General features: G+C 45.0%; 2 protein-coding genes across 2 annotated transcripts in view; one reads left to right on the forward strand and one right to left on the reverse strand.

The window, feature by feature from the left end:
* wdr18 (WD repeat domain 18) overlaps window positions 1-226 on the reverse strand; it is a 36,529-nt gene extending 36,303 nt beyond the window's left edge. The window contains exon 1 of the mRNA XM_041934769.1: window positions 2-226. Coding sequence (XP_041790703.1) covers window positions 2-211 — 210 coding nt within the window. The 5' untranslated portion in view covers window positions 212-226. The remainder of the gene's footprint in view (window position 1) is intronic.
* Window positions 1-27,761, forward strand: LOC121605036. The gene is made up of 9 exons (XM_041934768.1): window positions 1-281; window positions 12,258-12,790; window positions 19,689-19,808; window positions 20,791-21,674; window positions 22,563-22,665; window positions 23,920-24,118; window positions 24,223-24,329; window positions 24,490-24,662; window positions 26,320-27,761. The coding sequence occupies exons 3-9, from the start codon at window positions 19,744-19,746 to the stop codon at window positions 26,517-26,519; spliced, it is 1,731 nt and encodes a 576-aa protein (XP_041790702.1). The 5' UTR covers window positions 1-281; window positions 12,258-12,790; window positions 19,689-19,743; the 3' UTR covers window positions 26,520-27,761.
* Window positions 27,762-27,781: the final 20 nt, after the last annotated feature.

A 27,781-nucleotide genomic window follows, 5' to 3' on the forward strand; every position in this document is an offset into this window, starting at 1 on the left:
CCTTCCTCTGGATCTCCCACACGTTGATGAAGTTCTTGCCCAGCTGGGCGGACAGAAGGTACTGCCCGCCGAGGACGGTCAGGGCCCGGGCGGAGCTGTTCCCCCCTCGGTATGAGAGCAGGCTGGAGCCGCTGTGCAGGTCGAACACGGTGCTGTTCCACAGCTGAGAGCCGGAGTCGCTGCTCACGATCACCTCCAGAGGAGCCGCCATGTTGTCTTCACCACAACACACTGCACACGCGGGAAACCGGCGGCCTGTCGGAAGTACGTCATTGCATTTGGTAGGTGCATTGTGGGAGATGTAGGAACACAGCCACCGACAGAGGGAGCGTTCCCCTTTCTGATAGATAGATAGATAGATAGATAGATAGATAGACTTTATTTATCCCAAGCTGGGAAATTGCATTCTGCTTCTTCTTCTTCTTCTTCTTCTGCTTCTGCTTCTGCTTCTTCTTCTGTTGAGTTTAATGGCGGTTGGCCTCTCTATATATCCTGGATTGGCAGCTTCACTATGAATCCAGAATCCACCCAAAGTGATTCCACTGTCAACATTGTCCCTCCTGGGCCATTAGGTGGCTGGTGTCTGCCAGGAGGAACCTCAAAGGGAACCGGCCAAGTATGTGGTTCTTTGTGGATCTTGGGGAGTAGGTAGAATTGAGGGGGTTGTGGGTTGTCTGGTCCGTACAAACAGTTTTTTGTTTGGCTGTGATGTTTTTTTTTTTTTAATAATCATACTTTATTTTGTTTTCAGAATTGTAACTCAACAATGCAACCATACATCATCTGAAATTGGTCTGAGCTAGAAAAGAAAGGGAAAAAAAGGGGGGGGGGGGCAAAACACAATAGAAAACAATTAAATAGACAATAGTAATAATAACAACTTATATAGAGTAATATTAATAAAAATAAAAATAATAAAAAGGAAAAACAGATCAACAACTTATCAACAAATGAAAATATGTGTGTCCCTGTACCTGTTAATGAGTATTTCTTATTTCTAAATCATCTTCTAAGCCAGTAATTCCCCTCTGGATAATTTCACTTTAGGCAGGTAGTCTATTAGAGGTTGCCATATGTCCATAAAAGTCTTGTCATTTCCTTTTAATTTGGCACTTAGTCTCTCCATAGGAAAAACTCTAAACATTTCTTTGTACCACTGAGTCACAGTGGGGGCTTTCTCACTGATCCAATTAAATAGTATACATTTCCTGGCCAGAAATAAGAGTTTATTGAGCAATTTTAATCTTTTTACATCCAAAACTCTATTCAAAGGCGGCAACCCCAATAGGAACTGGCCTGGATCTTTACAAATTCTGTGTTTGAATATTGCTATCACTTCCTTAGATACACATGACCAGAACCTTGATATTCTTGGACAGTTCCAGAAGCAGTGTATATATGTCCCACTAGTTATTTTACATTTCAGGCACAATGGTGATCTATTAGGATCAATTTTGTTCATAACATGAGGTGTCCTGTGTTGTCTATGCAGTATTTTATATTGCATTTCTTTAAATTTATTGCTGAGAAACAGAGAGTGGGCAGTCTGAATACATCCTTCCCAAGCATCTTCATCATACACACTTTGAAGGTCCTCCTCCCATCGTTTAATAAGCCCATCAACACTGTGTTGGTTATAACTCTGAAGTCTATTATAAAAATGTGTAATAAGACATTTATTCAATGTAAAATTAATTATGAGCTTGTCAATTGGCCCCTTCAGTGTTTCTGCTTGAGTTGGGTTGAAATTTGTATTAATAAAGTGACGGACTTGAAGAAGGCAAAAAAGTCTTTCTGTGAGAGTCCAAATCTATTTTGTAGTTGTGGGAAGGACATGAGGACATGATTATCATCAAACAAATCTCCAACCACTCTTACTCCCCTTTCCCGCCAAGAGCAAAATACAGCATTTTCAATGCCAGGTAAGATGTCCCTGTTACCCACCAGTGGGGTCTGATAGGAAAAGGTACCCTTTCTACCTACAAACCTATGCATGTCATGCCAGATCTTCATAGAGTTTTGAAGTATTGGATTGTCCCTTACTTTGGGCGGGCAGTTTTTTTGCAAGAGAGTTCTCCTAGTAATCTAAATGGAACACAAGCCCAAGATTCAAGTGGGTCATCTGTTCCCTTTAAATAGCAGTGAACCCAATCATAGATGGATCTGCCATGACAGGCCCAATTGTATAATATAATATTAGGAAATACTAGACCTCCATCATCTCTTGGAAGCTGTAAAGTTTTCAGACTTAGTCTAGGTCTTTTCTTTTGCCAAATGAACTTTGAAAAATCCCTTTCAACTTCTCTTGCTAGCCTTTTAGAAATATACAGAGGTAACATCTGCATGGGATAAAGTAACCGAGGTAGAACATTCATTTTTATTAAATTAATCCTGCCCATCCAAGAAACTGGCAAATCCATCCATCTGTTGATGTATTTTTTATAATATATTGTGAGTCATGATTGTTCTTGTAGTCAGTTGTGTATTGTGTTTTGTTGTTGTCTGTTGGCTTCTAAAGTGTATTGTTGTCTCGAATTACTGTTTTGGACCCTTTATCTGCCGGTTTGATTATGATGTTTGGATTTTTGACCAGTTGGTTTCGAGCTCTGTGTTCGGCCCTCAACAGATTATCTGGGATATCTGCCAGAGGCCTGTGTCAGCACAAGGCTAGTCTGTCTAATTTATAAAGTCCTGTTGTTTTTTCTGAGATCTATCTGCTTACAGGTTCCCAGTTTGATGGATAGGTGAATAGTTGGTGTTGGTGGCTGGGTCAGTGTTGGAAATAATGGATCAACTTAATTCTTCTATGATAGTTGTATAGGTCTCTTTGAGGTTCCTCGTAGTCATAACTGGTGAATTGTGGAATGAATGAAAGTCATTTATTCAAAAATTGGGTTTGCACAGTGGATAGGGAAAGAAGTTTGGACAAATTCAGGATGTTTGAGTTGGGGTTGGGGTTAGGTAAGTGGGTGTAGTGTTCATAAAAGGGTAATTGAGTGTAAAATCTCATGCAAGCATAGCACAACCCATACTAAAAGAAAAGTGCTTTAATTGTTTTCCTATTTTTTTGCCTTTATTAGACGACAGAGGCAGAGAGAGGTGTTAAAAGACAGTGTGTATCACTGCCAGTCTGATCAATGAGAAACACTACAGCAAGGTGTCATATAGTTCTCAATCCACACAAAATAAAGACATTTAAAACATATTTAATTACATTAACTGAATTATTACATATATTTAGCTGCTTCTATTCAAAACACCTCACAACAAGTGCCTTCAGCCACGTGGACACAAACAGAAGCTGGTTAATGAAACGTGTTCAGGCTGGAGGAAACAGTCTTTATGCTGTTTGTCTTTGGAGCTTTAACTGTGCAGCAAACTCTCCAGTGTCTGTGGATTGTTTCTGTTTCGTTGGGTTTTCAAAGTAAATGCTCTCTTTATTTCCTGGTTCCTTGGTTTTAAGTCAGTTTGGTTCTGGTTGGTCTCCAGCTGGATGCCTCCTCTCATGTGTGTGACAGTCATTAGTCTCATTAGACTCATTAGACTCATTAGAGTTGAAAGGACATGGCAGTGCAGAATTAATTGATGCTCATATAGAAAAGACGTGTGATGATGTCTTGTTGCTTTTCATGTTTTCTGAAAGACAATTTCTTTTGACAGACACAGGAATTTGTGATGTTAAACATTTTTGTGTTTCAGTCTGAACACCGGCAGCTTTCAGATGAACTGATTCATCACTGCACGTGTTTATGAATCATATTTCAAATCCAAGATGGCAGCTCGGAGCTCCACCCGTTTCTCTTTGTTTTAGTGTGTGTTTGTGCTTTTTGTGCACAACTGTGTGTTGGTCCCTCTCCTCTTCAGCCTGGAGGACACACTGGTCAGACCACAGGACAGTTTTCAGCTTCGTCTCAGTTCATGTTCGTTGAGCTCAGGACCAGAGGAGGGTCTGGATCTGGTTTTTATTCTTCATTTGTGGCTGCAGCACTGAAGATGACAGACGACGGCTTTGGAAGTGTTCCTGAGCCCACGCGGTCACGTCCCCCATCGAATCCTTTCTGTTTTCAGTGCAGTGTCATCTGAGGCCTGAAGATCAGGAGCAGCCAGTGCTGGTTTTCAGTCTTGTTCTTTGCATCCAGGGATCTCTTCAGATTCTCTGAATCTTTTAATGACATTTTGTTCTGTGGATAATGAATTCTTTGCCTTTTTATGTTGAGAAACAGTTTTCCAGAACAGTCTGTAACAGAGTCATAGCTTTTCTAGTCTTTGATTGCCGCTGTCCCACCTCTTTAAAATGTGTTGCTGCATCAAATTCAAAATGAGGATGTAATTGTCAACATTTGATCTGTCATCTTTGTGCTATTTTCAATTAAATATGTGGTTTCTGTTGCGTTTGTGTTATGGGTTCTTCAATAAACACACCGTAGTACTTAAAGAGAATTGCCTTTATCTGTAACTTGCATTGTTATTATACACGTACATGAGGAACTGTGTATTTCACTCAACTCTCAACCTTCAGGCTTCCTACTGCGCATGCGCCATCTGTCTACCTCATAGGGAATAGCTTAACTGAGAACATCCCTCATGTTCATATCATTACATCTCCCTTCTTTAAGTAAAAGTACTGTACTTTTATAATGACAGCTCATGCACATTTAAACCTTACTTTAACTTCAGAAACTCAAATCTCATTTACTTACTCTAAGCTTCAAATCCTTCAAACAACATTTTACTATATTTCAGAAATAGTCAGAAATACTTACAACAACTACATCATGCTACTATTATTTTAAACCTGTTCAATCAGTCTTTCTGGTGGTTTCACAATCCTTGAGGATCTCTTGAGTGGTTGCTCTTGCACAGGAACGGGTGCCTCAGATGACTGATTCTCTGGTTGTTGAGGTTGGTCAGCAGCTTCATCAGACCTCTGATCTGCTTTGGCTGGCCCCAAGATGTCACGGCGATTTCTTCTCAGCACAGCGCCATCTTCGGTCTGAATGTTGTATGATCTTGGCTGAACTTCATTCAGGACGGTTGCTTTCTGTGCCCACGTGTTGGTTTTGTCTTTAAGTCTCACTTGGTCGCCAGTATGCAGTTCAGGTAAGTTTTGTGTTCCTCGATCGTAGTAGAACTTCTGCTTTGATTTTTGGTGTTCCTTGTACCTCTGTACCTTTTCCCCCTCTTTTGTCTTCAGCAGCTTTTCCTGAATGGGCAGGTTTGATCTTAATCGACGTCCCATGAGTAGTCTGGCAGGTGACATTCCACACTCCAATGGTGTCGTGCGATACACGAGCAGGCTTTGGTAGAAGTCAGTTCCACTGTCCTTAGCTTTGTACAGCAGCCTCTTCACTGTCTGAACAGATTTTTCCACTAGTCCGTTCGACTGTGGGTAATGAGGACTAGATGTTGTGTGTACAAAGTTCTATTCCTCTGCAAAGCTTCTAAAGCTCTCACTGGAGAATTGCGGCCTGTTATCTGTGAAGACCTCACTTGGCACTCCATGTCTCGCAAAGATGGCTTTCATGGATGTTATTACTGCCTCTGCTGTTGTAGTGTTCAGTCTACTAACCTCTGGATAAAGTGAGTAGTAATCTGTTACCACTATGTAATCATGTCCAGCACACACAAACAGGTCAGCACCTACTTTCTGATATGGTCTGTCGGGCGCTGAGTGCGGCTGAAGTGGTTCAGCTGGGTTGCTTGACTGATACCTCAGACATGTTGCGCAATCAGACACTGCATTTGCAATGTCTTGATTGATCCGTGGCCAATACATCACCTCACGAGCTCTTTTTCTGCATTTTTCAATTCCAAGATGCCCTGCATGTATTTTCTTGAGCATTTCATTACGTAGACTCTTTGGAATTACTATCTTGCTGCCTTTGTAGATGATATCGCCAACAACAGACAACTCAGCTCTGCAGTTCCAATATTCTGTGATATCAGGTGAACAACCTTGCTTGGTAGTAGGCCATCCATCTGTGATGATTTGACGCAGCTTTATCATGGTTCCATCTTTGCTTGTCTCTGTCTTGATCAGCTCCATCTTGACATCAGCAACAGGTAGAGCACTTGTGATCATGTCCACATAAGCGTTCACATCATCATGTATGTTGCTGCTCACCGGCTCTTTTGGGTCAACTGCTCTTGACAAGGTGTCCGCTGTGTACATCAGTTTCCCTGGTGTATACGTCACTGTCAAGGAGTAGCGTTGCAGACGAATCATCATTCTTTGAATTCTCAGTGGACAGTCGTTGAGTGGCTTTTGAAACAATGCAATCAACGGTTTATGATCAGTCTCCACACTAATTTCCTGTCCTGACACAAACTGGTGAAACCTCTCACATGCATACGTTATGCTCAACAACTCTTTTTCGATTTGCGCATAACGCGTCTCCGCATCAGTCATTGAGCGTGATGCATATGCGATTGGTTGCCATTCTTCATACTGCTGTAACAGCACAGCCCCAAGTCCACTCTGTGATGCATCAGATGAGATCTTAATGGGCTTGGCTGGATCATAAACTCTCAGTACTGGTTCAAACGTAAGCTGTGTTTTCAGATCTTTCCATGCTTTTTCATGTTCATGACTCCATTCCCATTCTGTTTTCTTTTCTGTTAGTTGTCTCAACAGTGCCATGCGTTCAGAGAGATTGGGTATAAACTTTCCCATGTAGTTTATCATTCCATTAAACCTCTGTACATCTTTCTTGCATTGGGGCCTTGGCATGTTTTCAATTGCTGATACTTTTCTCGGATCAGGCCTAATGCCCTCACTGCTCAGGATATCCCCTACAAATGTCAGCTCTTTCACGCCTAGCTGGCATTTCTCTTTGTTTAGCTTTAAGTTTGCTTTTCTTGTCGCTTCTAGAACACTTTTCAGTCTCTTGTCGTGCTCCACTTTTGTACTTCCCCATACGATTATGTCGTCCATGGATGTGTCTACACCTTCCAGATGCTCATAAATCATGTGAATCGTCTTGTGATACACTTCAGGTGCGGAGGCTATACCAAATGGTAACCTCAAAAATCGGTATCTTCCAAATGGGCTGTTGAATGTGCACAATTTCGAACTTGCACTGTCTAGCTTCAATTGCCAAAATCCAGATGACGCATCTAGCTTGCTGAAGTACTTAGCATTGGCAAACTGTGACATTATCTCTTCCCTAGTAGGCAGTTTGAAATGTTCTCGCTTTATGGCTCTGTTCAAATTTCTTGGATCCATACAGACTCTCGGCTTACCTTTTTATTCACTATGACTAGCGAACTCACCCAGTCAGTTGGCTCGTCAATCCTCTCGACCACTCCTAGTCTTTCCATCCTGTCCAATTCTTCTTTCATGGGCTTTTGAAGAGCAAACAGCACTTTTCGACATGGATTGACGACTGGTGGCACTGACTTGTCCACTTGGATTGTATGCTCTCCAGGAAGACAGCCTAGTCCTTGAAACAGATCCTTGTATTCTTTCATCAGTTCATCATAATCTGTATCTTCGTTTTCCACTACTAGCACTCTCTTTACTAGATTCAGTCTCTCACAAGCAGCTAAGCCTAATATGGTCTGCACATTCCCAGGCACCACTATAAATGCCAGTGTATGCTCTCTTCCTTTGTGGGACACTTTGACCATGCATTTTCCTTTTACAGGTATTACTGCTCCTGAATATCCACTTACTTTCACATGTGTAGCATGCAATTTAGGTCTGGGTCTAATTTTGTTAAACACAGTCTCTGAATTCACATTTGCTTGAGCTCCAGTGTCTAATTTCATTGCAACATCTGTATCATTCACTTTCAATTCCAGTATCCAGTCTTTCTTGTCTGTATGTTGTTCTGTTACTACATCCACATAGAATTCCCCAGGGTCACTCTCATTTAATGTATGTACTTTACTCTGTTGTGCCTGGCTCTTGCAATTGCGTGAAAAATGGTTCTTTTTGTTGCAATTATGACACACCTTACCATACGCGGGACATTTTCTGGGAGGATGCTGTATGCCACATCGACCACACGCCTTTCCTTGCATGTCTCTCTGCGCTGGTTTCGTGTCACTCTTGACGTCGGGAGCCGCGCTCTTCTTTCTAGCTGCACCTCTTTCATCCCTTCTCACTGCATCGATATTGCAACTCTCGCTGATCAGCTCTTTTGCTTGTGTTTTCACTGTTTCCGCTGCTCTGCACATGTTAATCGCTTTTTCTATATTCAAATCTTGTTCTCTCAGTAGCCTTTCACGTAGACCATTATCCGGAATTCCGCACACAAGTCTGTCTTTTATCAACGAGTCTGTCAGTCCTTCAAATTCATACGTTTTGCTTCTGTTCCTCAACTCTGTCACATACTGATCAACTGTCTCTCCCATTTTCTGAACACATGTCAAACGTGACGTTTCTTTTCGGGATACAGTATTCCTCAAACTTCTGCAGTATTTTTTCCAAGGACATGTTATCACCTCGTGCTTGAAACTGAAAGTTGTTATAAACTTCTAGCGCTTCTTCGCCCACAACATGCAAGAAAACTGATGCTTTCGTCTTTGCACTTTCTTCGTCAGCTCCAATAGCTGATAAATACAACTCGAAACGTTGCTTAAACTTTCTCCAATTCTCAGCCACATTACCTGTCAGCTGCAGAGTGGGTGGTGGTTGTAGCGCTTGCATCTTCGTTAAGAACGTTTTCGTTTTCTCTTTTCCTCCCTCGGGAAACAGGCTAACAGTCCTCTGGGTTAACGTTAACTTGCTAGTTGCTCACCACGCTAGCATCCGAAGTTTTCGGTCCATTTCCATTTAAGGTCGTACTTTCTCTCCAAGTCCATCTTCTGACACCATGTTGCGTTTGTGTTATGGGTTCTTCAATAAACACACCGTAGTACTTAAAGAGAATTGCCTTTATCTGTAACTTGCATTGTTATTATACACGTACATGAGGAACTGTGTATTTCACTCAACTCTCAACCTTCAGGCTTCCTACTGCGCATGCGCCATCTGTCTACCTCATAGGGAATAGCTTAACTGAGAACATCCCTCATGTTCATATCATTACAATTTCAGTGTTAATAAATCATCACATTCTGTTTTTATCATATTTATATGTCCCAACTTTTTTGGAGTTGGGGTTGTATGTATGTATTTGTATCCGACAGTACAGAATAACTGTTATGTCTCGACGGGTCTGTTGAGGTGTTGTTCACTGGTGTCTGCTCTGTGTCATGCACTTCCTGTCTTATTGTGAAAACTAATTCTCCTCTAGTTTCAGGCCCTTGACTTCCTGGTGTTTGCCCTGCCCATTCCTTGTCAACCTTGTTCTAGAGAAGAGAGTCTTTTGTTTGTTCGTAAAGAGGAAACCCTTGTGCTTTATGTTGTACTTTGTATATTGACCCTGAGTTATGGTTTTGTACTGAGAGAACACTTTTGTTATTAAATCGACCTGGAGCCTTTTTGTTTTCACTCGAGTGTCTGAGACCTGAACCTTTTGCCTGAGCCTGCGTTATAACAACAATATGAATCTAATAAGAGTGGAAATATTAGTTATAAAGACTTATTGTAATGGCATATATATCTGGTTAACTTGTGCTCTGTCTGTCTGTCTGTCTGTCTGCCTACCTGTCTGTCTGTCTGCCTACCTGTCTGTCTGACTGTCTGTCTGTCTGCCTACCTGTCTGTCTGACTGTCTGTCTGTCTGCCTACCTGTCTGTGTGTCTGACTGACTGACTGACTGACTGTCTGACTGTCTGGCTGTCTGCCTACCTGTCTGTCTGTCTGACTGACTGACTGACTGACTGACTGACTGATTGTCTGTCTATCCAGCATGTCTCTCTGTCTGCTTCTGTCAGAGTTGTGGCTGCTCCTTGGATCACCAAAGAACAGGTTCTGTTGGCTGTAGAAGAACAAGTTGGCCATGAAAAACCGTGTCTTCTACATGGATCACTGTGACAGGTGTCCCACCTTTCATCCCCAGTGAACTGTTGGAGCACGAGCTGGCCTGCTTTGGGAAGCTTGCAAGCAGATTTAAAACAGTTTGTCTCGGTTGTGAAGACATGTTCAGTCTCTATGAAGACAGGTGTTCATGTACCTGAACAACCCCGAGCAAATCTTTGGGGTGTTTATCAAAGTTTAAGATGAAAGATAGATAGATAGATAGATAGATAGATATACTTTATTTATCCCAAGCTGGGAAATTGCAGTGCAGCAGCAGCATTACACACAGTGAAATAAGTGAAAATAAGACTATAAAGAACAAACTATACATAATAAAAATATAAAAATAGCGAGCAGTAAAAAGATTATATACATATCAAAATAATAAAATAGCCAAATAGTAAACAGTAGTAAAAAGTATTGCACAAAAGGAATATCAAATGCAAATGGCAGTGAAAATTAAGTGTACCGTGACTGTAAGAGCAAACTATATATAATAAAATATCGAAATAACAAGCAGTAAAAATTATATACATAATAATAAAATATCAAAAGCAACCAGTAGTGGTAAGAAGTATTGTATTATTATTATTATCTTCAGCTGTTATTGTACAGTGTAATGGCATGTGGCAGGAAAGATTTCCTGTATCTGTCCCTTCGACAGCGGAGCTGTAGCAGCCTGTGGGAGAAGGTGCTCCGCTGTCTGTCCACTGTGTGATGGAGAGGGTGCTGATCATTGTCCATGATGGATAGCAGTTTATTCAGCGTTCTCCTCTCCACCACAGTCTGAAAAGACTCAAGTCTGAGTCCGAGTACAGAGCCGGCCTTCTTGATGATCTTATCAAGTCTGTTGGTGTCGCTGGCTCTGATGCTGCTGCCCCAACATACAACAGCAAAGAAGATGGCGCTGGCAACCACAGACTGGTAGAAGATCTCCAACATTTTGCTGCACACGTTGAAGGATCTCAGTTTCCTCAGGAAGTAGAGTCTGCTCATCCCCTTCTTGTACAGGTTCTATTCTGCTAATGCACGTTCTGGAAGCATGAAATGCTTTGAGTTTGGTGATGCCGACAACCAACTACCATCCTGTCTGCATAAAGTGCAGGCTGTAGGCAGTGGTGCAGGTGCAGGTGCAGGTTAGCAGCAGCTCACAGGTAGCTCAGCCAGCAGCAGCCTGCAGACAGACAGCACGGTGCATGGGGGGCTGAAACCGGCACCCTGCACCCTGATGCACTAAGCAATGAAAAACAGACAGGCAGACCTGCTGTGCTGTTTTTACCTGAGTCAGAGGGGAACCAAGGACCAGGTGACCTTTGCAGTCCAATAGCAGCTTTTCCCCTTAGACTGCACAACGTCTTCTCTACCATAACCAGCAGCTCTGGACTAAAACAACATCTGTCCTGCCTCGTGGAATCAAGAACAGAGCTGAGCACTTTACAGACCACCTGGTTTTACCAGTCAGTCCTCCATGCATGGAGAACTGTCCTAAATGCTGGGCCGAATGCTCAGCTCTGTTAGTATGCTGAGAATCCTCGTCACAGCTGGACTGACAAAGCTGGCAGGTCTGAGGTCAGCAGGGCCATGGGAAATTGCTGCCAGGCTGAGCCAAGAAACCGGGTGTAAGTCTCTGTGTCTTCTGGAGAAGCTGGTGGAAGAAGTGAGCGGTGGTCTTCCGGGTCTTTTTAGGGAAGCGAGTCCGTTGTCTATCAATGCTGTAGTGGAGGATCAGGAGGAAGGAAACTGGGCTCTGTTGTCCCACAAAGACTCCTCCAGAGTGTCATGTATGCTGGAACTGTTCTGAACAGAGCGTTGTTTGCTGGTGTTCAGGACTCGAGGTGGGTTGGTGTCGTCTCCCACAGGCAGCTGGAGTTCCTTCACAATCCTCCCATAGAGAAACGCAGTATAGACAATAGAGCAGGAAGTCGCTGTGTGTTTTATCAAGCTGAAAAAAACATCTGTGGCTCAGTTGTTCCAGATTGGCTCCTCTTCTGTCATTACTCTAAGTTTTAAGGACATTTTTGTTTTTGGTCCCACGTGCTCTGCAGCACAGCATAGGGATAATGTCTGTTTCTGTTTTGATGGTGACGTCAAGATAAGCAGAGGGCTCCCCAGGAAAAATAAAATGAAGGGGGCAGGAACTGTGGATGCTGAACTTATCAGAGGTCTGATGGTTGCACGTGTTAGAATAGAGTTCAGTATAAGATGGTGTTTGGAGAGTTGAGACGTCCTGGTCAAAGTACCTACCTGTGAAACTCCGACATCAGTGTTTTTTCTGACAGTAAACTTTATTAAAACAGGTTATTGACCAACTGAAACACAAACATTGAAAACTTTTTTTTAACTGCAGGTGTTTCAGAGGAGAATCACCCTTCATGAAGTGTTTCCTCTGTGATGATCCTCTCCTGGACTTGCTGCTGTGTCACCTAACCCCACTCATCTCAGCAGATGAACTCCAATTGCAAACCAACGTGGGCGGGCTGATGGGCTGATGGGCTGATCTCCACATGCTCCACACCCACACACTTGACGCACACCTGGGCCCGCGTCACACCTGGTGATGACCAGGTGAGCCTGCAGGAGGAGCTGAGGAGGAGCAGCTTCCTGTCTCTGCGTCTGGGGGTCCAACCGAACAGCAGAATGCTCCAACACAGGCTGACCAACCAGAGGACAGACCTGGATGGTAGCCTATCAGAAAGCAGAGATCACAATGACACAGGCAGGTGTCCAGGACAGGGGGCAGGCCTTCACTGTACCTTGCTGTCTCACACCTGATTTAAATGTCTGTAAACATCTGAGTTTCTTCATAGTTTACCTTCGTAGAGATACCCAGCTCACGTAACACTGACTGGAGTTAGTTTGGACCTTTGTTCATACTGTCGGGTAAGTTTGGCTCTATTTATTTCTCTTCAGTTCCTCTTTGCTTCTCTCTGATTGGTTCTCTTTGGTTTTCATCAGTTTAGAGTTCTGTTCAATTCAAGTCAGTCTTTATTTAAATGGCCTTGATTCACAAATCACAATTTGCCTCCACGGACTGCAGACCCCCCGATCCAGAGAAAACCTTTAATAGGCCAAGATGGAGGAAACCTCAGGAAGAGCAACAGAGGAGGGAAAAAACACATAATACACTCACAATACACACACTTAATACACAGAATACACAGAATACACACAGAATACACACACAGAATACACACACAGTATACACACTTAATACACAGAATACACACACAGTATACACACAGAATACACACACAGTACACACACTTAATACACACACAGTACACACACTTAATACACAGAATACACACACAGTACACACAATACACAGAATACACATGTCAGGCCGGGACTCAGAAGAGGACTCAGACGCAGAGATCAGTACACACAGAAGTTTATTGAACACTCTGGAACCAATTCGCGAAGTGTTAAACAAACCGGCTATAAAATTAATCTAAGCAAAATGCTATATCTAATAAATATCTATAATAAGAAAAATAACAAAGAACAGAAAACGCTCACTAAGAGGAATAACTAAGGAACTCTACGACTATGAATACTAGAAACAAAAAACGCTCCCGAAGGAGGAAACTCAAACAGCAATGACTAAACAAGACTAGGTAGGGAAAACAAAGAACTCAAAATCTACTCCGAAAATAATGGAGGAACAGGAAACAAAAAGACAAAACTATCACAACAGAAATCACTCTTCAAAAGAGGTAAATAATTCGGCTAACTAGAATCTTACATAAATAAATCAAAAAACCTAAGTTATCAAAGTTACAACACAAAACACTCACGAAGAGGAAACAAGAGCTTACAACAATATCTGTGGCTGTGGTACGGGCAAGGGAGATGACAGGCTCGGGTGAATTGCTCGACGGACAAAGACACACTGGCACAAGACAAGGGAGACGCAGACTATTTAACACGTGGAGGGTAATCAGGAACAGGTGGAGACAATAGGTAATCAGGGCGGACACACGGGACACATGAGGAAGGGCAAGTGCTCTGAAACGAGAGGAGAGTTAGGCCTTCAAAATAAAACAGGAAATAACAAGACAAAAAACCCATGACAAGACAAACCTCACCGCGGTGTGACATTACCCCCCCTCTAGGACCGGCTACCAGACGGTCCAGGCTGCTCAGGATGGTCCCGATTAAAGTCTCTGATGAGGGACTTGTCCATGATGAAACGTGATGGAACCCATTGCCTCTCTTCTGGACCGTAACCCACCCAGTCCACCAAGTACTGCTTGCCCCTGCCTCTGTTGCGCATGGCCAGTAAGCGCTTGACTTTGTAGACCGGGCCCCCGTCTACCATCTCCGGAGGAGGAGGGGGTGGGGGGGCAGGGACCATGGCGCTTTCCTTGACAGGTTTGACTTGGCTCACATGGAAGGTGGGGTGGACCCGAAGAGAGCGGGGGAGGCGGAGGCGGACCGCAGCAGGACCAACAGCTTTGGTGACCGGGAACGGTCCCACAAATCTCGGTGCCAGTTTCTGTGACGGCACCCGAAGGCCGAGATTCTTGGCCGAGAGCCAGACCTTCTGGCCCGGGTTGGTATGCGGGTGCTGGTCGACGCTTGCGGTCAGCGGCTACTTTGACCCGGTCCCCTTGGCGGACGAGGACCTGCTGGGCAGCAGCCCAGATGCGTCGGCACCTGCGAATCACGGCGTGGGCGGAGGGAACTGAGACCTCTGGTTCCTGATCTGGAAAGACTGGAGGGTCATAACCATAAACACATTTGAAAGGGGAAAAACCGGTGGCTGAAGTGGGTAATGAATTATGAGCATACTCGACCCAGACCAGGTGTTTGCTCCATGTAGAGGGATTCTGGGACACCAGGCACCGGAGTCCGGTTTCCAGCTGCTGGTTGAGACGCTCAGTCTGGCCATTCGCCTCTGGATGATAGCCTGAAGTTAGGCTAGCTTTGGCCCCAATGAGACGGCAGAATTCCCCCCAGAATCGCGACACAAATTGGGGCCCCCGGTCTGAAACTATATCTTTGGGGAATCCGTGGATTTTAAATACATGATCAATCATGATTTCTGCAGTTTCTTTAGCAGAAGGTAACTTTGGTAAGGCAATAAATCTAGTCATTTTAGAAAATCTGTCTACCACAGTGAGGACTGTGGTGTTACCTTGAGAGACCGGGAGCCCCGTGACGAAATCCATAGATATGTCGGACCACGGTCTGGAGGGAATGGGCAGAGGTTGTAACAACCCCATGCGTGACCCAGAGGACGGCTTGTTTCGGGCGCAGACTGAGCAAGCCTCTACGTACTCCCGGACCTCCGGCTCCATGGATGGCCACCAGAACCTCCGGGCGATGGCGAACATAGTTCGTTTCACCCCCGGATGACACGATAGCAGCGAGGAGTGAGCCCAGTGGATCACCTGTGGGCGCAGATTAACCGGGACAAATAAGCGATTTTCAGGGCACCCACTAGGTGGCAGGGTTACTCCATTAGCTCGCTTAACCTCATTTTCTATATTCCAAGTCACCGCTCCGACCACACAGGTTCGTGGAAGGATGGGTTCTGGTTCCTTGGCCACCGGCTCGGGGTCGTAGAGTCGGGACAAGGCGTCCGGCTTTCCGTTCTTGGACCCCGGCCTGTAAGAAAGAGAGAATGAGAATCGCCCACCTGGCCTGGCGTGAGTTCAATCTTTTAGCGTGACGGATGTATTCTAGATTCTTGTGATCAGTCCAAACCAGGAATGGGTGCTCAGCCCCCTCCAACCAGTGCCTCCACTCCTCCAGCGCCACCTTGACCGCCAGAAGTTCTCTGTTACCCACGTCATAGTTTCGTTCCGCCTTAGACAGCCGTCGTGACAGAAAGGCGCACGGATGCAGCTTGCCGTCCCGTTCAGCATACTGTGAGAGGATGGCCCTGATGCCTTCATTGGAAGCGTCCACTTCTACCACAAATTGTCGCTGTGGATCAGGCAGGATGAGAATGGGTGCTGTGGTGAAGCTGGCTTTGAGTTTCTGAAAGGCCTTCTCAGCTTCGGGAGACCAGGCGAAGTGGACCTTGGAGGAGGTAAGAGCATGCAAAGGAGAAGCTATTGCGCTGAAGCCTCTGATAAACCGTCTGTAAAAGTTAGCAAAACCTAGGAATTGCTGAACTTTGCGACGGCTATCCGGAGTGGGCCATTCGGCCACAGCGCTAACTTTAGCCAGGTCCATTTGCACCCTTCCCGGGGCTACGATGAAGCCCAGGAAGGAGATGGTTTCGGCATGGAACTCACTTTTTTCTGCCTTGACATACAGTCTATTGTCTAATAGACGCTTGAGCACGGCCGCTACGTGTCTCTGGTGTGTAACGAGGTCGGGAGGGTAGATCAGTATGTCATCTAAGTAAACATACACAAATAGATCTATAAAGTCCCTTAATACGTCGTTTATCATGGCTTGGAACACCGCGGGTGCATTAGTGAGTCCGAATGGCATGACTAGGTATTCATAATGTCCGCTGGGGGTGTTAAACCCCGTTTTCCACTCATCCCCTTCCCTGATTCTAACCAGGTGATAGGCGTTTCTGAGAACAAGTTTTGTGAATATTCGGGCCTGCTGAAGCTGGTCAAATACTGACGACATGAGGGGAAGGGGATAACGGTTCTTTACAGTTATAGCGTTAAGCGGACTATAGTCAATGCATGGGCGAAGCGACCCGTCTTTCTTACCCACGAAGAAGAACCCTGCTCCGGCCTGAGAGGAGGAGGGGCGTATCAGCCCTGCTTTGAGAGAGGTTTGGATGTAATCCGTCATAGCCTTCCTCTCCGTTCCAGAAACCGAATAAAGCCGGCCCTTGGGAATAATGGAGCCTGGGAGCAGGTCTATGGCACAGTCGTAGGGTCTGTGAGGGGGTAGAGACAGGGCTTTGTCCTTGCTAAAAACCTCCTTGAGGTGGTGGTAACATGCCAGTACGGAGGTCAGGTTGGTCTCGGTGTCTGTGGTGACATTAAGGGAGACATGGTTAATCGTGGACACATTTTCAGCTTGGTTCTGATGGGACTTACAGTGATTAGTGCATTCACCCCCCCAGCCCATAATAGTTCCAGTTTTCCAGTTTATGAGGGGGTTGTTTTCCCGCAGCCAGGGATAACCCAGGATCAAAGTCTGTGTGGGAGAGTGAAACAGGAAAAAGTTCATTATTTCCTTATGACCCTGGACATAGGTTTCCAGGGGCTCAGTGGTATGGGTGATGAGGAACAGCTCCTTACCGTCCAAAGCACGTGCTCGCACTGGGGCAGTCAGAGGCTCAGTCTTGAGCCCCAACTTAGCTGCTAAATCCCACGTCATTAGACTTTCGTCTGCCCCTGAGTCTATGAGTGCGTTCAGGTGTGAGATAATGGTATTGTGTTTTACCTGAATCGGCGTGAAGATTTGTGATGCAGCAACCATCTGGGGGGTTGAACTCACCGGCTTAGTTTTCTTTTTGGCCGGGCATGAGGCAATGAGGTGACCCGTCTCTCCGCAGTAGAAGCACCGTCCCTCGGTTAGTCTGCGTTGACGCTCCTCGGGTGTCAGCCGAGTTCGACCCAGTTGCATGGGTTCGAATTTTCCCTCGGATCCCGAGTGCTGGGACGAGTCTGGGGACGGATGACGGGCCGTGTAGGATTAAGAGCACGAAAGCCCCTTTCCTCCTGTGTCCGGCTGCCTCGGTCTTGCTTGAGTTCGTGGATCCTGTTTTCGGTCCGGATAGCCAGAGCTATCAGCGAGTCGAGGTCCGGGGGGAGGTCCAAGGGAACCAGCATCTCCTGGATGGAGGTGGAGAGTCCCTTCAGGAACACGTCGTACAGTGCTGTGGCGTTCCACCCACTCTCCGCCGCCAGAGTGCGGAAGTGGATGGCGTAGTCGCTGACGGAGCTGCAGCCTTGTTTGAGGCCGCTCAGCTCTCGAGCCTTCTCCCGGCTGGTTGTCACCGGATCAAAAGTCCTTGTCAAAGCCTCCTTAAAGTCTTTTAGGGAGGAACAGAATGGTGATTCTCGATCCCACACTGCTGTAGCCCAAGCCCTCGCTCGCCCGGTCAGGTGGGAGATCATGAACGCGATCTTAGATCGTTCTGTGGGAAACGCATAGGGAGAGTGTTCAAAATGAATAGAACAATCTATCATGAATGCCTTGCACTGACCCGGTTCTCCGGAGTAGCGTTCCGGTGGAGCGAGCTTGGGTCCGACTCCGGTGCCGGAGAAACTCGGGACCAGTGTCGGGGAGGGCTGTGGTGCTGCCATGGTTCTGGTAGGTTGACGGAAGTGATCAATCAGATCCTGGACTTGAGACGACAACTGACCTAACTGTGACGCCATGGCTGCCTGGAACTCTTCCTGACGGGAAAGGCGAGATTCCTGGGCATGGACTGCGGCGGTGAGCTGGCTGGTCTCTGCTGAGTCCATGCTGGCCAGTGTGTACCCTCAGGCCGGGACTCAGAAGAGGACTCAGACGCAGAGATCAGTACACACAGAAGTTTATTGAACACTCTGGAACCAATTCGCGAAGTGTTAAACAAACCGGCTATAAAATTAATCTAAGCAAAATGCTATATCTAATAAATATCTATAATAAGAAAAATAACAAAGAACAGAAAACGCTCACTAAGAGGAATAACTAAGGAACTCTACGACTATGAATACTAGAAACAAAAAATGCTCCCGAAGGAGGAAACTCAAACAGCAATGACTAAACAAGACTAGGTAGGGAAAACAAAGAACTCAAAATCTACTCCGAAAATAATGGAGGAACAGGAAACAAAAAGACAAAACTATCACAACAGAAATCACTCTTCAAAAGAGGTAAATAATTTGGCTAACTAGAATCTTACATAAATAAATCAAAAAACCTAAGTTATCAAAGTTACAACACAAAACACTCACGAAGAGGAAACAAGAGCTTACAACAATATCTGTGGCTGTGGTACGGGCAAGGGAGATGACAGGCTCGGGTGAATTGCTCGACGGACAAAGACACTCTGGCACAAGACAAGGGAGACGCAGACTATTTAACACGTGGAGGGTAATCAGGAACAGGTGGAGACAATAGGTAATCAGGGCGGACACACGGGACACATGAGGAAGGGCAAGTGCTCTGAAACGAGGGGAGAGTTAGGCCTTCAAAATAAAACAGGAAATAACAAGACAAAAAACCCATGACAAGACAAACCTCACCGCGGTGTGACAACACACAGTACACACAATACACAGAATACACACAGAATACACACAGAGTAAACACACACACACACACTAGACAGAATACACACTGAGTAATCACACACACAATACACAGAATCAGAATCAGCTTCATTGGCCACATATGAATGCACGTACAAGGAATGTGACTCTGGTTTAAACTTTACAGTCAATGTACTTGAAAAAAGGACAAACAAGACACAAAAGACTGAACAGAAAGTTAAGTAGTACAAAAATAAACAATAAGTAATACACAAACCGACATTTACAGTGAGCAGTGATGTTAAAACTGTGAATGGATGATAAATGACCAGTCAGTGGATAGATAGTACACACACACACACACACACACACACACACACACACACACACACATCAGTGAGTGCTGATGTAAACAGTCTGTGGTCTCGTCAAGTTAATTAGTCCTGACGAGCTGCTCAATTTAATCCTCCTTCCTCTGTCACACAGACCAATCAGAGCTGCTGATGTCACCCTCTCCCCTCCCCCACCCCGTGTGTGTGTGTGTGTGTGTGTGTGTGTGTGTGTGTGTGTGTCTGTGTGTGTGTGAGAGTGTGTGTGTGTGTGTTCAGCTTCTTTGTGTCAGCTCGGTCGCCGCGGCAGCAGCAGTTTGAGGACGGAGCTTGTATGAAGCGCCGCTGCGTTCCTCTGAGAGCCGACCACAACCTGCTGACCCCCGACACGCATGGCCTGTGAGTACACACACACACACTCACACACACGCTGTGAGTACACACACACACACACTCACACACGCGCTGTGAGTACACACACGCACACACAGACGCTGTGAGTACACACACACACACTCACACACACGCTGTGAGTACACACATGCACACACACACGCTGTGAGTACACACACACTCACACACTCACACACACACACGCTGTGAGTACACACACACACACTCACGCTGTGAGTACACACACACACACACTCACACACACTCTGTTTCTGCCTGACGTCTCTGACAAACGATAGTTTTCCTCCTCTGAGTCATTTTTACAGAAACAGTTCTGACTGATGTTTGAAACAAGGAAACATTTGAAGTAATGTTTCATGAATTCTCCTGAACAATAACTGCTATCAGTTTCTGGTGTCTTCAGATCCTCGGTCTCTGTATTCAGCTTCTTTGGTTCTCTGTCGTTGATCTGACAGACTGACAGGACAACCAAAGTGCTTCATTGTCCTGATTCCTTCTGTTCCTCTGTGAGCTTTTCTGGTTGTCTGTTGTCTACCTGCAGCAGCTGCAGGTGTTGTGCAGCAACACGGTCGATGGTGAAAGCCACCAATCGCAGCCGAGCTGAAACGCCGCGGGGGTTTACAGGACAGTTTGACGAGCCTGTGATGTTGTGCTCCATCACTCTCCTGCAGCACTCTGTCATGCTTAAACTTCAGCTTTCTGGTCTCAGGAACAAACTGATGACTGATGAAATTTACCTACAACAAGCAAACAATGAGCTTCAGCTCAAAGCACGAGAACTGAAACTGATAAAAACTGAAACTTTACTGAAGTACCACATTTCAAATGTGGATGTAAAATGACACCACTAATAATGTTTAATCCTGCCGTGATGACAGTCTGAACGTTTCAGTGAATCCATCACAACAAACTGATCCCAGTCCTGTCGTCTGGTCTCTCCTGCCCTCTAACTGTGGTCTGTTCCCAGGTCGGGGGTCAGGCTGCATCCTGTTGTCCAGGTGAGGTCGGAGGTCGCGGCCTCTTTATCAGGACGCCGGAATGACTTATGCCGCAGCGAATTGGCCGCCGGGTCAATGAAGCGGCACCCCCCCGCGACGGCTGCAATTCGTTTTCTGAGATTTGAGGATGAGACAGAGAAAGAGGCCGAGACTCGCTACCTGGAGCGACAGAGGAGATGGGTGGGGCAAAGAGGGACAGGTGTCCTGGTTTCCAAACCAGACCTCAACCTGTATGTCAATGGCAGGCTGGGGCCGCAGGGGGGGGCACATGTTGTTGACAGACAGCATAGAGAACAAACACTGGTGGAGAACCTGAACCTCCATCTGCAGTCACCTGTACCTGAAGACCGGGGACGAAGTCTGTACAGGCCTCTCCTCAACATGCGGACTGAGCCAATCAGAGAGACCTACATTGGCTCTGTCACACCTGGTGAGACCAGTGGAGAACGGCGTGTTGGCAACAGCCAGGTGAGGAGAAAGACAAATCAGATGGAATTTAATGGAAATCAGGTGACCCTCTCTCAGGCCACGCCCACCACAGACCTGCCAATCAACCCCTATGCCCCCAACCAGCTGACCACTCCCACTCAGCCCTCATATTTAAGCTCACCGATCTCCAAATGCCCCTCCTCCTCGTCTCCGCCAACAGTGATGTCACAGAGTATCCGTGTGAATGGCACAAAGGCAGGGAAGAATCTGAACCAGGACCCGGAGGAGCCCGGGAGACATGCTGCAGCCAAGCCCCACAGAGAGCTCCGACCTGCTGCAGAGCTGAAGGAGATGACTCCCTGTGTGGAGGAGCAAGGTCTGCATCTTAGGATGAAGAACTCCTCCTGGATCTCAGAGGCAACAGGTGAGAACAACTACATGTCACAACATTTACATACACAACATACTGACTGCTGCAGAGATGAATATGTACTGCAACAACTACAGTACAGAGTACAGTATATACAGTACAGAGTACAGTATATACAGTACAGAGTACAGTATATACTGTACATCCTGCCACAGTGTGCTGATGCATCAGTGTTCAGCTTCATGTCTGACACACAGTAAGCAGACTGACCTGTGATCAGAGTCCTGCTGCTCTCTCTTTGTAGGCCACACGAGGAGGCCTCACTCAGGTTCATTACCTTTCCAGTCTGCAGCTGAAGGTGGACACTTTTGTTCCAAGACGGTCTCGCGTTTCAAGATATCTGGGGGTTGAATGAGTGGAGTGAAATGAGAGTGAAATCTCTCTCTTTCTCTCCATTATTGTCACTTGTTTATATATTTCTATTGACTACCTGGTTGTTTCTGTGGCAGCTGGCTCTGCTGCATGCGTTTACCACTTGTCTTTGTGATGTGATGTGTGTGTAATGTGTCAGGAAATGTCATGTTCAGTGTTCTGTAAAATGTTGAAAACGCTAAAAAAACCCGCTGCTATACATCAAATCACTTCACCTGTGAGGATCCATCTTTGATACACAACTCCACAGGAGGTTTTACTTGTTTTATGAAGTATTGTCCTTCTCTGACAGAAATGTGCAGATAATATATCAGTTTCATCAAGGCCAGTTGTCATGACAACTAGAGCTGAAAAATGCTCGAATATGATATGAAGATAAACTTTACTGAGTGAAGACTGTTATCAGCTGACCTCACTGAGCGGGACACTTCCTGTGTTCTCCTGATGTTTTAACAGGCTAAATTATGTCACACATACCTGTAAACACTAACGATTATGACTGGTTTCCAGCTGACAGCCGAGCCCCGCCCACCTCAGACAGCAGCAGTGATGGACAGGTCAGACAGCAAATGAGAGCGGAACTTCACAGTGATGACACCTCCCTTCCTGAACAGTAAGTTGAATCAGTGAAACACCCCCAGCTGGACGCCCTGATCCAACACTAAACACTAACCACATGACCACGACACATGTGGACTGGTGTGTCTGTCCAACGCGACATCTTTACTAAACAAACAATCGAGCTCGTCAACCAAATTGCATTACGTTTATTTTATCATGAATAATTACTTCAAGCTGTTTACAACAAGTGCATCCAGAACACACTGGAGCAAACTGTGTCCTCTTAGACAAATAACTACAACAATAGTTGAATCAAGGGCAACTGGACTTGGTCGTAGATATTTGAAAATGTTCATCTTCATGTCTAACTGGAGTCCCGTTATCAAGGTCAATGATGCCACTCGGGTATCAATGACCCAGGGGGTAGGTAGCAATGACAACAGTCGCTGGGGTCATCACATGAGGCCAACTGTGAATAGTTGGATCTCTGTCGAGGCATGGTTTCTCTCATGTTATGTAAACAGCCTCCTTCACCCCTTTTTCTAACCATCTGTCCTCTCTGTCCAAATGTGGACATGCTGTCCCTGAATGAGTCGGGGCATGCAGACTCTAGACTCTTTTTCTTGAGTTTTGGTGGAACAGTTTCTGTCTTGTTGTGTCGGTGTGCTTTAAAAAAAACAGGGAAGTGGTGTTTCTTGAAAATTCTCCAGAACTGGATTAACTGAGCTATTCGGTTAATCAGGTTGTTTGACCAATATTAGAATAATAATATCAATATTTGATTAATAATAAGCAGAACACTCTCAGCACCAGGTCCGCTCAGGAGCTGCACACCAGTTTTTGACTGTTCAAATTTACATTTACATTTTAGCACTTTAAGGACGTCTCTTCTGTGTTGGTTGAAAAGCTGACATTGAAAGCTCTTTCTTCATCTCAAATGCAGATGCACCTATCCCTTTTCCTCTACTGATCCAGATCAGGATTCCTGAACTGAATGTGTTGATACACAAAACTGATCCAGTATCAGTTAGCTTTTTTTTCCAAATAGAAAATCTAGAAAAATCCCAGTGTGGAAACAAGAAGAATTATCTGGATGTAAAGCAACATTAGGAGGCGGTTTTATAACTGATACACACAAACAACATGTGTTTAATGTGGATTCATCGCATCTGACTGATGCCTGAACCACTGCATGATATCTGTAATACCACCAGTACCGATATAGATTAGTATCGGTTCCTCTAAACCATCAGCTTCAATTCTCTGTTTTCATCGTCTGATCTTATAAATCATTTGTTTCCTCCAGCTTCATAAGAAGAGATGAATCCTCTCGTCTTTCCCTGCGACGCCTTTTCTCCACCGTCACACTGAGCAGGGCTCGAAGCGGCAGCCTCGACCGCTTCAGCTCACGGCTCCGCCCCTCAGCTCATGATCCCACCCCCTCTTGTCCCAGGACGTCCTCCAGCCTGCTGAAGAAAACCCTGTCCGTTCAGTCGCTCAGTGGGGTGAGAAGATCATCAGTTATTATATCTGAGGAGTCCAGCAGAAATCATCATTCTCCTCCTCCTCTTCATCTTTGACCTGTATGTTTCCTGTTTTTGTCCAGCAGGGGTCGCCCTTCTTGCAGTTGAGAAAGTCGTCATCAGTTCAGAATTTTGGGTCAGACCAGAAGAGGAAGAAGGATCGTTCAGCGGACTACAGACCAGCTGCTGAACAGTAACACACCAGTTTCTGATTTTAGTTTTCTGTTTTCCAGAACAACTCAGGATCAGCCAATCGTCTGGAGACAAAAATGAAACCCATCAAGACTTCTGTCCTCACTGGCTGTATTCCTGTCCCGTCTCTCTCCGTCTCTCTCTCGATGTCTGTGTCTCAGGCTCTTGCAACGCTGTCTCAGTCTTGAGGACGTAGGTCGTCCCTGTTCAGTCCGTTCTGTTGGTCGAGTTCTTCAGGTTTGTTCTGATGGAACCTTTCTGTTGGAAGTCAGTCGACCAAAGAGCCGAATGTTTGGATTCATAATCAGCAGAGGGAGAGGACGACCTGACTCTGGTACTGTAACTACCACAAATACTACTGCAAATATTACACTAATACTACAACACAACACAAGTTTCCTGTTTAGCACTATTAACCAGCTTGAAAACCCCCCTCCTGTCATTCCTGCCTCATCTTCTGCTAACTGTGAATATTTCTGATCGTTTTCTGGAGACAGGATCAGTCCAGGTTTCTCTCTTCTGCACCATTCAGCCGTCCCACTTTACTCTTTAAATCTGCTTCTGTCTCCCTGTAGATCCTCTAAATACTGTAGCTCATATCTGTCATATCTTATAATAATTAATTATAGACTTTATTAATCCCCAGCCAGGGAAATTCAGGTATTACAGGCAGCAGGTAATAACAGTTAGAGAAACAGAGAAATACAAAATAAAAGCTGACTATATATATATATGTACATTTTATACAAAGGACTATATAAGATCAAAAATATGTAAAAATACATATTGCTGCAAAGAACTATAAGAAACATTACCATAAAATATACTGCCAAAAATTTTACACTTTACACACATCACACATGGTGGATAAAGAGACTGCAGCATTGATGCTATAATAAATACGTATATGTCACAGTAGAATACCAGTATGAACTGATATGTAGAGTACTCAATGAGAGCGGGAAAAAAGCAATACTGCAAGGTAATACGTGTATAATAAATCAATTATCAGTGCAAGAACAAACAGTTCCAGTATGGAAACCAGAGCTGCATTAACTGATGCGTCGTTTGAGTCTGTTTCTTTACCACGTTTCCACCCATCACAATGTCACTGTTAGAGAGTGGAATCTTCCACATGAACTCACGTAGATGTGTACGGTCTCACGGTGTACATAGAAGCAGTTTTGAAGGCTTCATCGCCTCATTGGAGAGCCGGTCTTATGATGCAGAGCGGGCTTGCTGTGAATCACCTGTCGTAACTAACCCATATTTCAGGGAGGACTCCTGGTTTGTCTGTTAAAATTTCCTTTTCTTGGACGTCGTCGCTCTTCTTCTGTCTCTTCACTCGGCCTTTTCCCCTTCACAAGTGACCGAGTAATCCAGTCATTTTTCAAAGTAAAAGATTTTTCAAAATAAAGAAAAAGATCGTTCAGACTCAGAAAATAAATAAGACGGAATTAATTAATTATTTCTTGTGCGGCCCGGTACCATCGATCCTCGGATCGGAACCGGTCTGGGTTGGGGACCGCTGCCTTACATCACCGGTATCCTACTGACAATTTTGGAACTGCGTAAGCCCCAATCAGATGGGCTGTCCCAACATCAAGTAGGTTGTGGTCAGCATGTCAGTTTCCCAGGTACCAGGTAGACTGGCCCATCTGGCATCAACCAGAATTGCCAGATGGCAGTTCAAGCCCAGTTGAGTCAGTTTGTTAATTTGTAGTTCAGCTCTGAGACTGTACTGATCAGCAGTGACTGCTACTGATACTGACAGTACTGCTAATAGGCAAATACCAATACTAATATTACTATTATTTCTACCTATGGTACTGAGGCTACAGGTCTGGTTACAGTGAAACACAGTCTAGTGTTTACTCAACCTCTTCTTGGTTTCTAACAGTTTTTGTAGTCTGTAGTTTACTGATGATGCAAACACAGAATGGACGGTGTATTACTAATGTATTAACAGAATAATAACATGTGTACTGTAGGTGTATACGTGGAGGACATGGTGGACAGCAGCACTGAGAAGTTGTACGCCGGCCTGCTGACAGTTGGAGATGAGATCCTAGAGGTGAATGGGGAGAAGGTGGCCTGTCTCAGTCTTGACCAGGTGACCCACCTTCTGACCCAAAACCCCTCTGCCACCGTCCGGGTGCTCCGACACTGGAGGACATCCCCACACAACTGACCACAACTCTGACTGTTCGTAACTAAAACCACCATCCTGAGAGTACCTGACCCTCGCTTCATAATCAAACTACACCTTCTGGCACCTGGTCCAACCAGAACTGATTGTCCTGAACAGAAAAAATTACTTTACTGCAACCTGTTTACATTGTGAAACAGCAACTGCTGAGCTGCTTCCTGCTCTGAGCGTAGCACAAACTGACTGATACTACAACCCATAAACATCTGGTCCAATGAGGACACATGTATCATTCCAACCCACTTTAGATGAAACCAAGGCAACCAAACTTCTGTATGACCAAAGCCTCGACAGCTGCGTTCCCATTACGTCCCTTCAGTTGCTGTCATGCCAAAGCTAGGTAGCTAATTTTTTGTCTCATTTATAGTTTGATAAACAGCAAATTCCTGAAATTTTATTTCCCCATGTTGCTATTTTCTAAGCTACTGTAGCTGCCATATTTCATTGGACTCGTGAGTGGAATCTCCATGGGAATACAGTAATCCAGGTTTTCTTCATTTGGAATGGAGGTAAAGTAGTAGTAGTAGTAGTAGTAGTAGTAGTACCACCTAGAATAGACACAACAAGGACCTCCACAGGACCCACCTCAGTTACCATCTAGTGAAGTCACTGCTGATATTTATTAGAGCTGCAGAGGTGCTACACATCTGGTATTCAGTCATTTGCGTCTTTTCTCTTGTAAAACTTGTGATGAAGCAGAAAAAAGCAGATTGTTTTAAATGCAGGATGTGCTCAGTTCTGCCTCTAGTGGCAGAAAAACATCAAGTTAGTAACCGCAGTGTCGGCGTTTTCTGCTCTCAAGACTCAGGAGGGCAGTTATGAGCTCATTACAACAATGTTCAGGACTTAAACACCAGAGATTTTATGTATCTGAATAACAGCAGACGATCAGAAGGTTAATCTGCTGATGAAAAACATTTTCTGTTGTCTTCTTGTACTTTTCTTCACCTTCAGGGCTGCTGCAGGATCCACAACAATATGTAAAGTTGACTGCCATTATTATCATGCTAACAGTGTTGTGATGGGTCATTTGGTGTTTCCTATAAACATTTAAAGAATTTAAAGAAACCTCTGCAGTTTTCTGTCACATGCATTTTCATGTTTGTTTATATTTTCAGACAAATTAAAGAAATTATTAACTGTAGCTTCATAACTCCTGTTGAATTGTTCCGAGGTGGGGAGGAAGGGACAAAATATAAATATTCTGTTTTGTTAAATAACTGTTTTCCTGTTCATTTTAAAGG

This window comes from Chelmon rostratus, chromosome 4, assembly GCF_017976325.1.
Source record: "Chelmon rostratus isolate fCheRos1 chromosome 4, fCheRos1.pri, whole genome shotgun sequence".
Classification (NCBI taxonomy): Eukaryota; Metazoa; Chordata; class Actinopteri; order Chaetodontiformes; family Chaetodontidae; genus Chelmon; species Chelmon rostratus.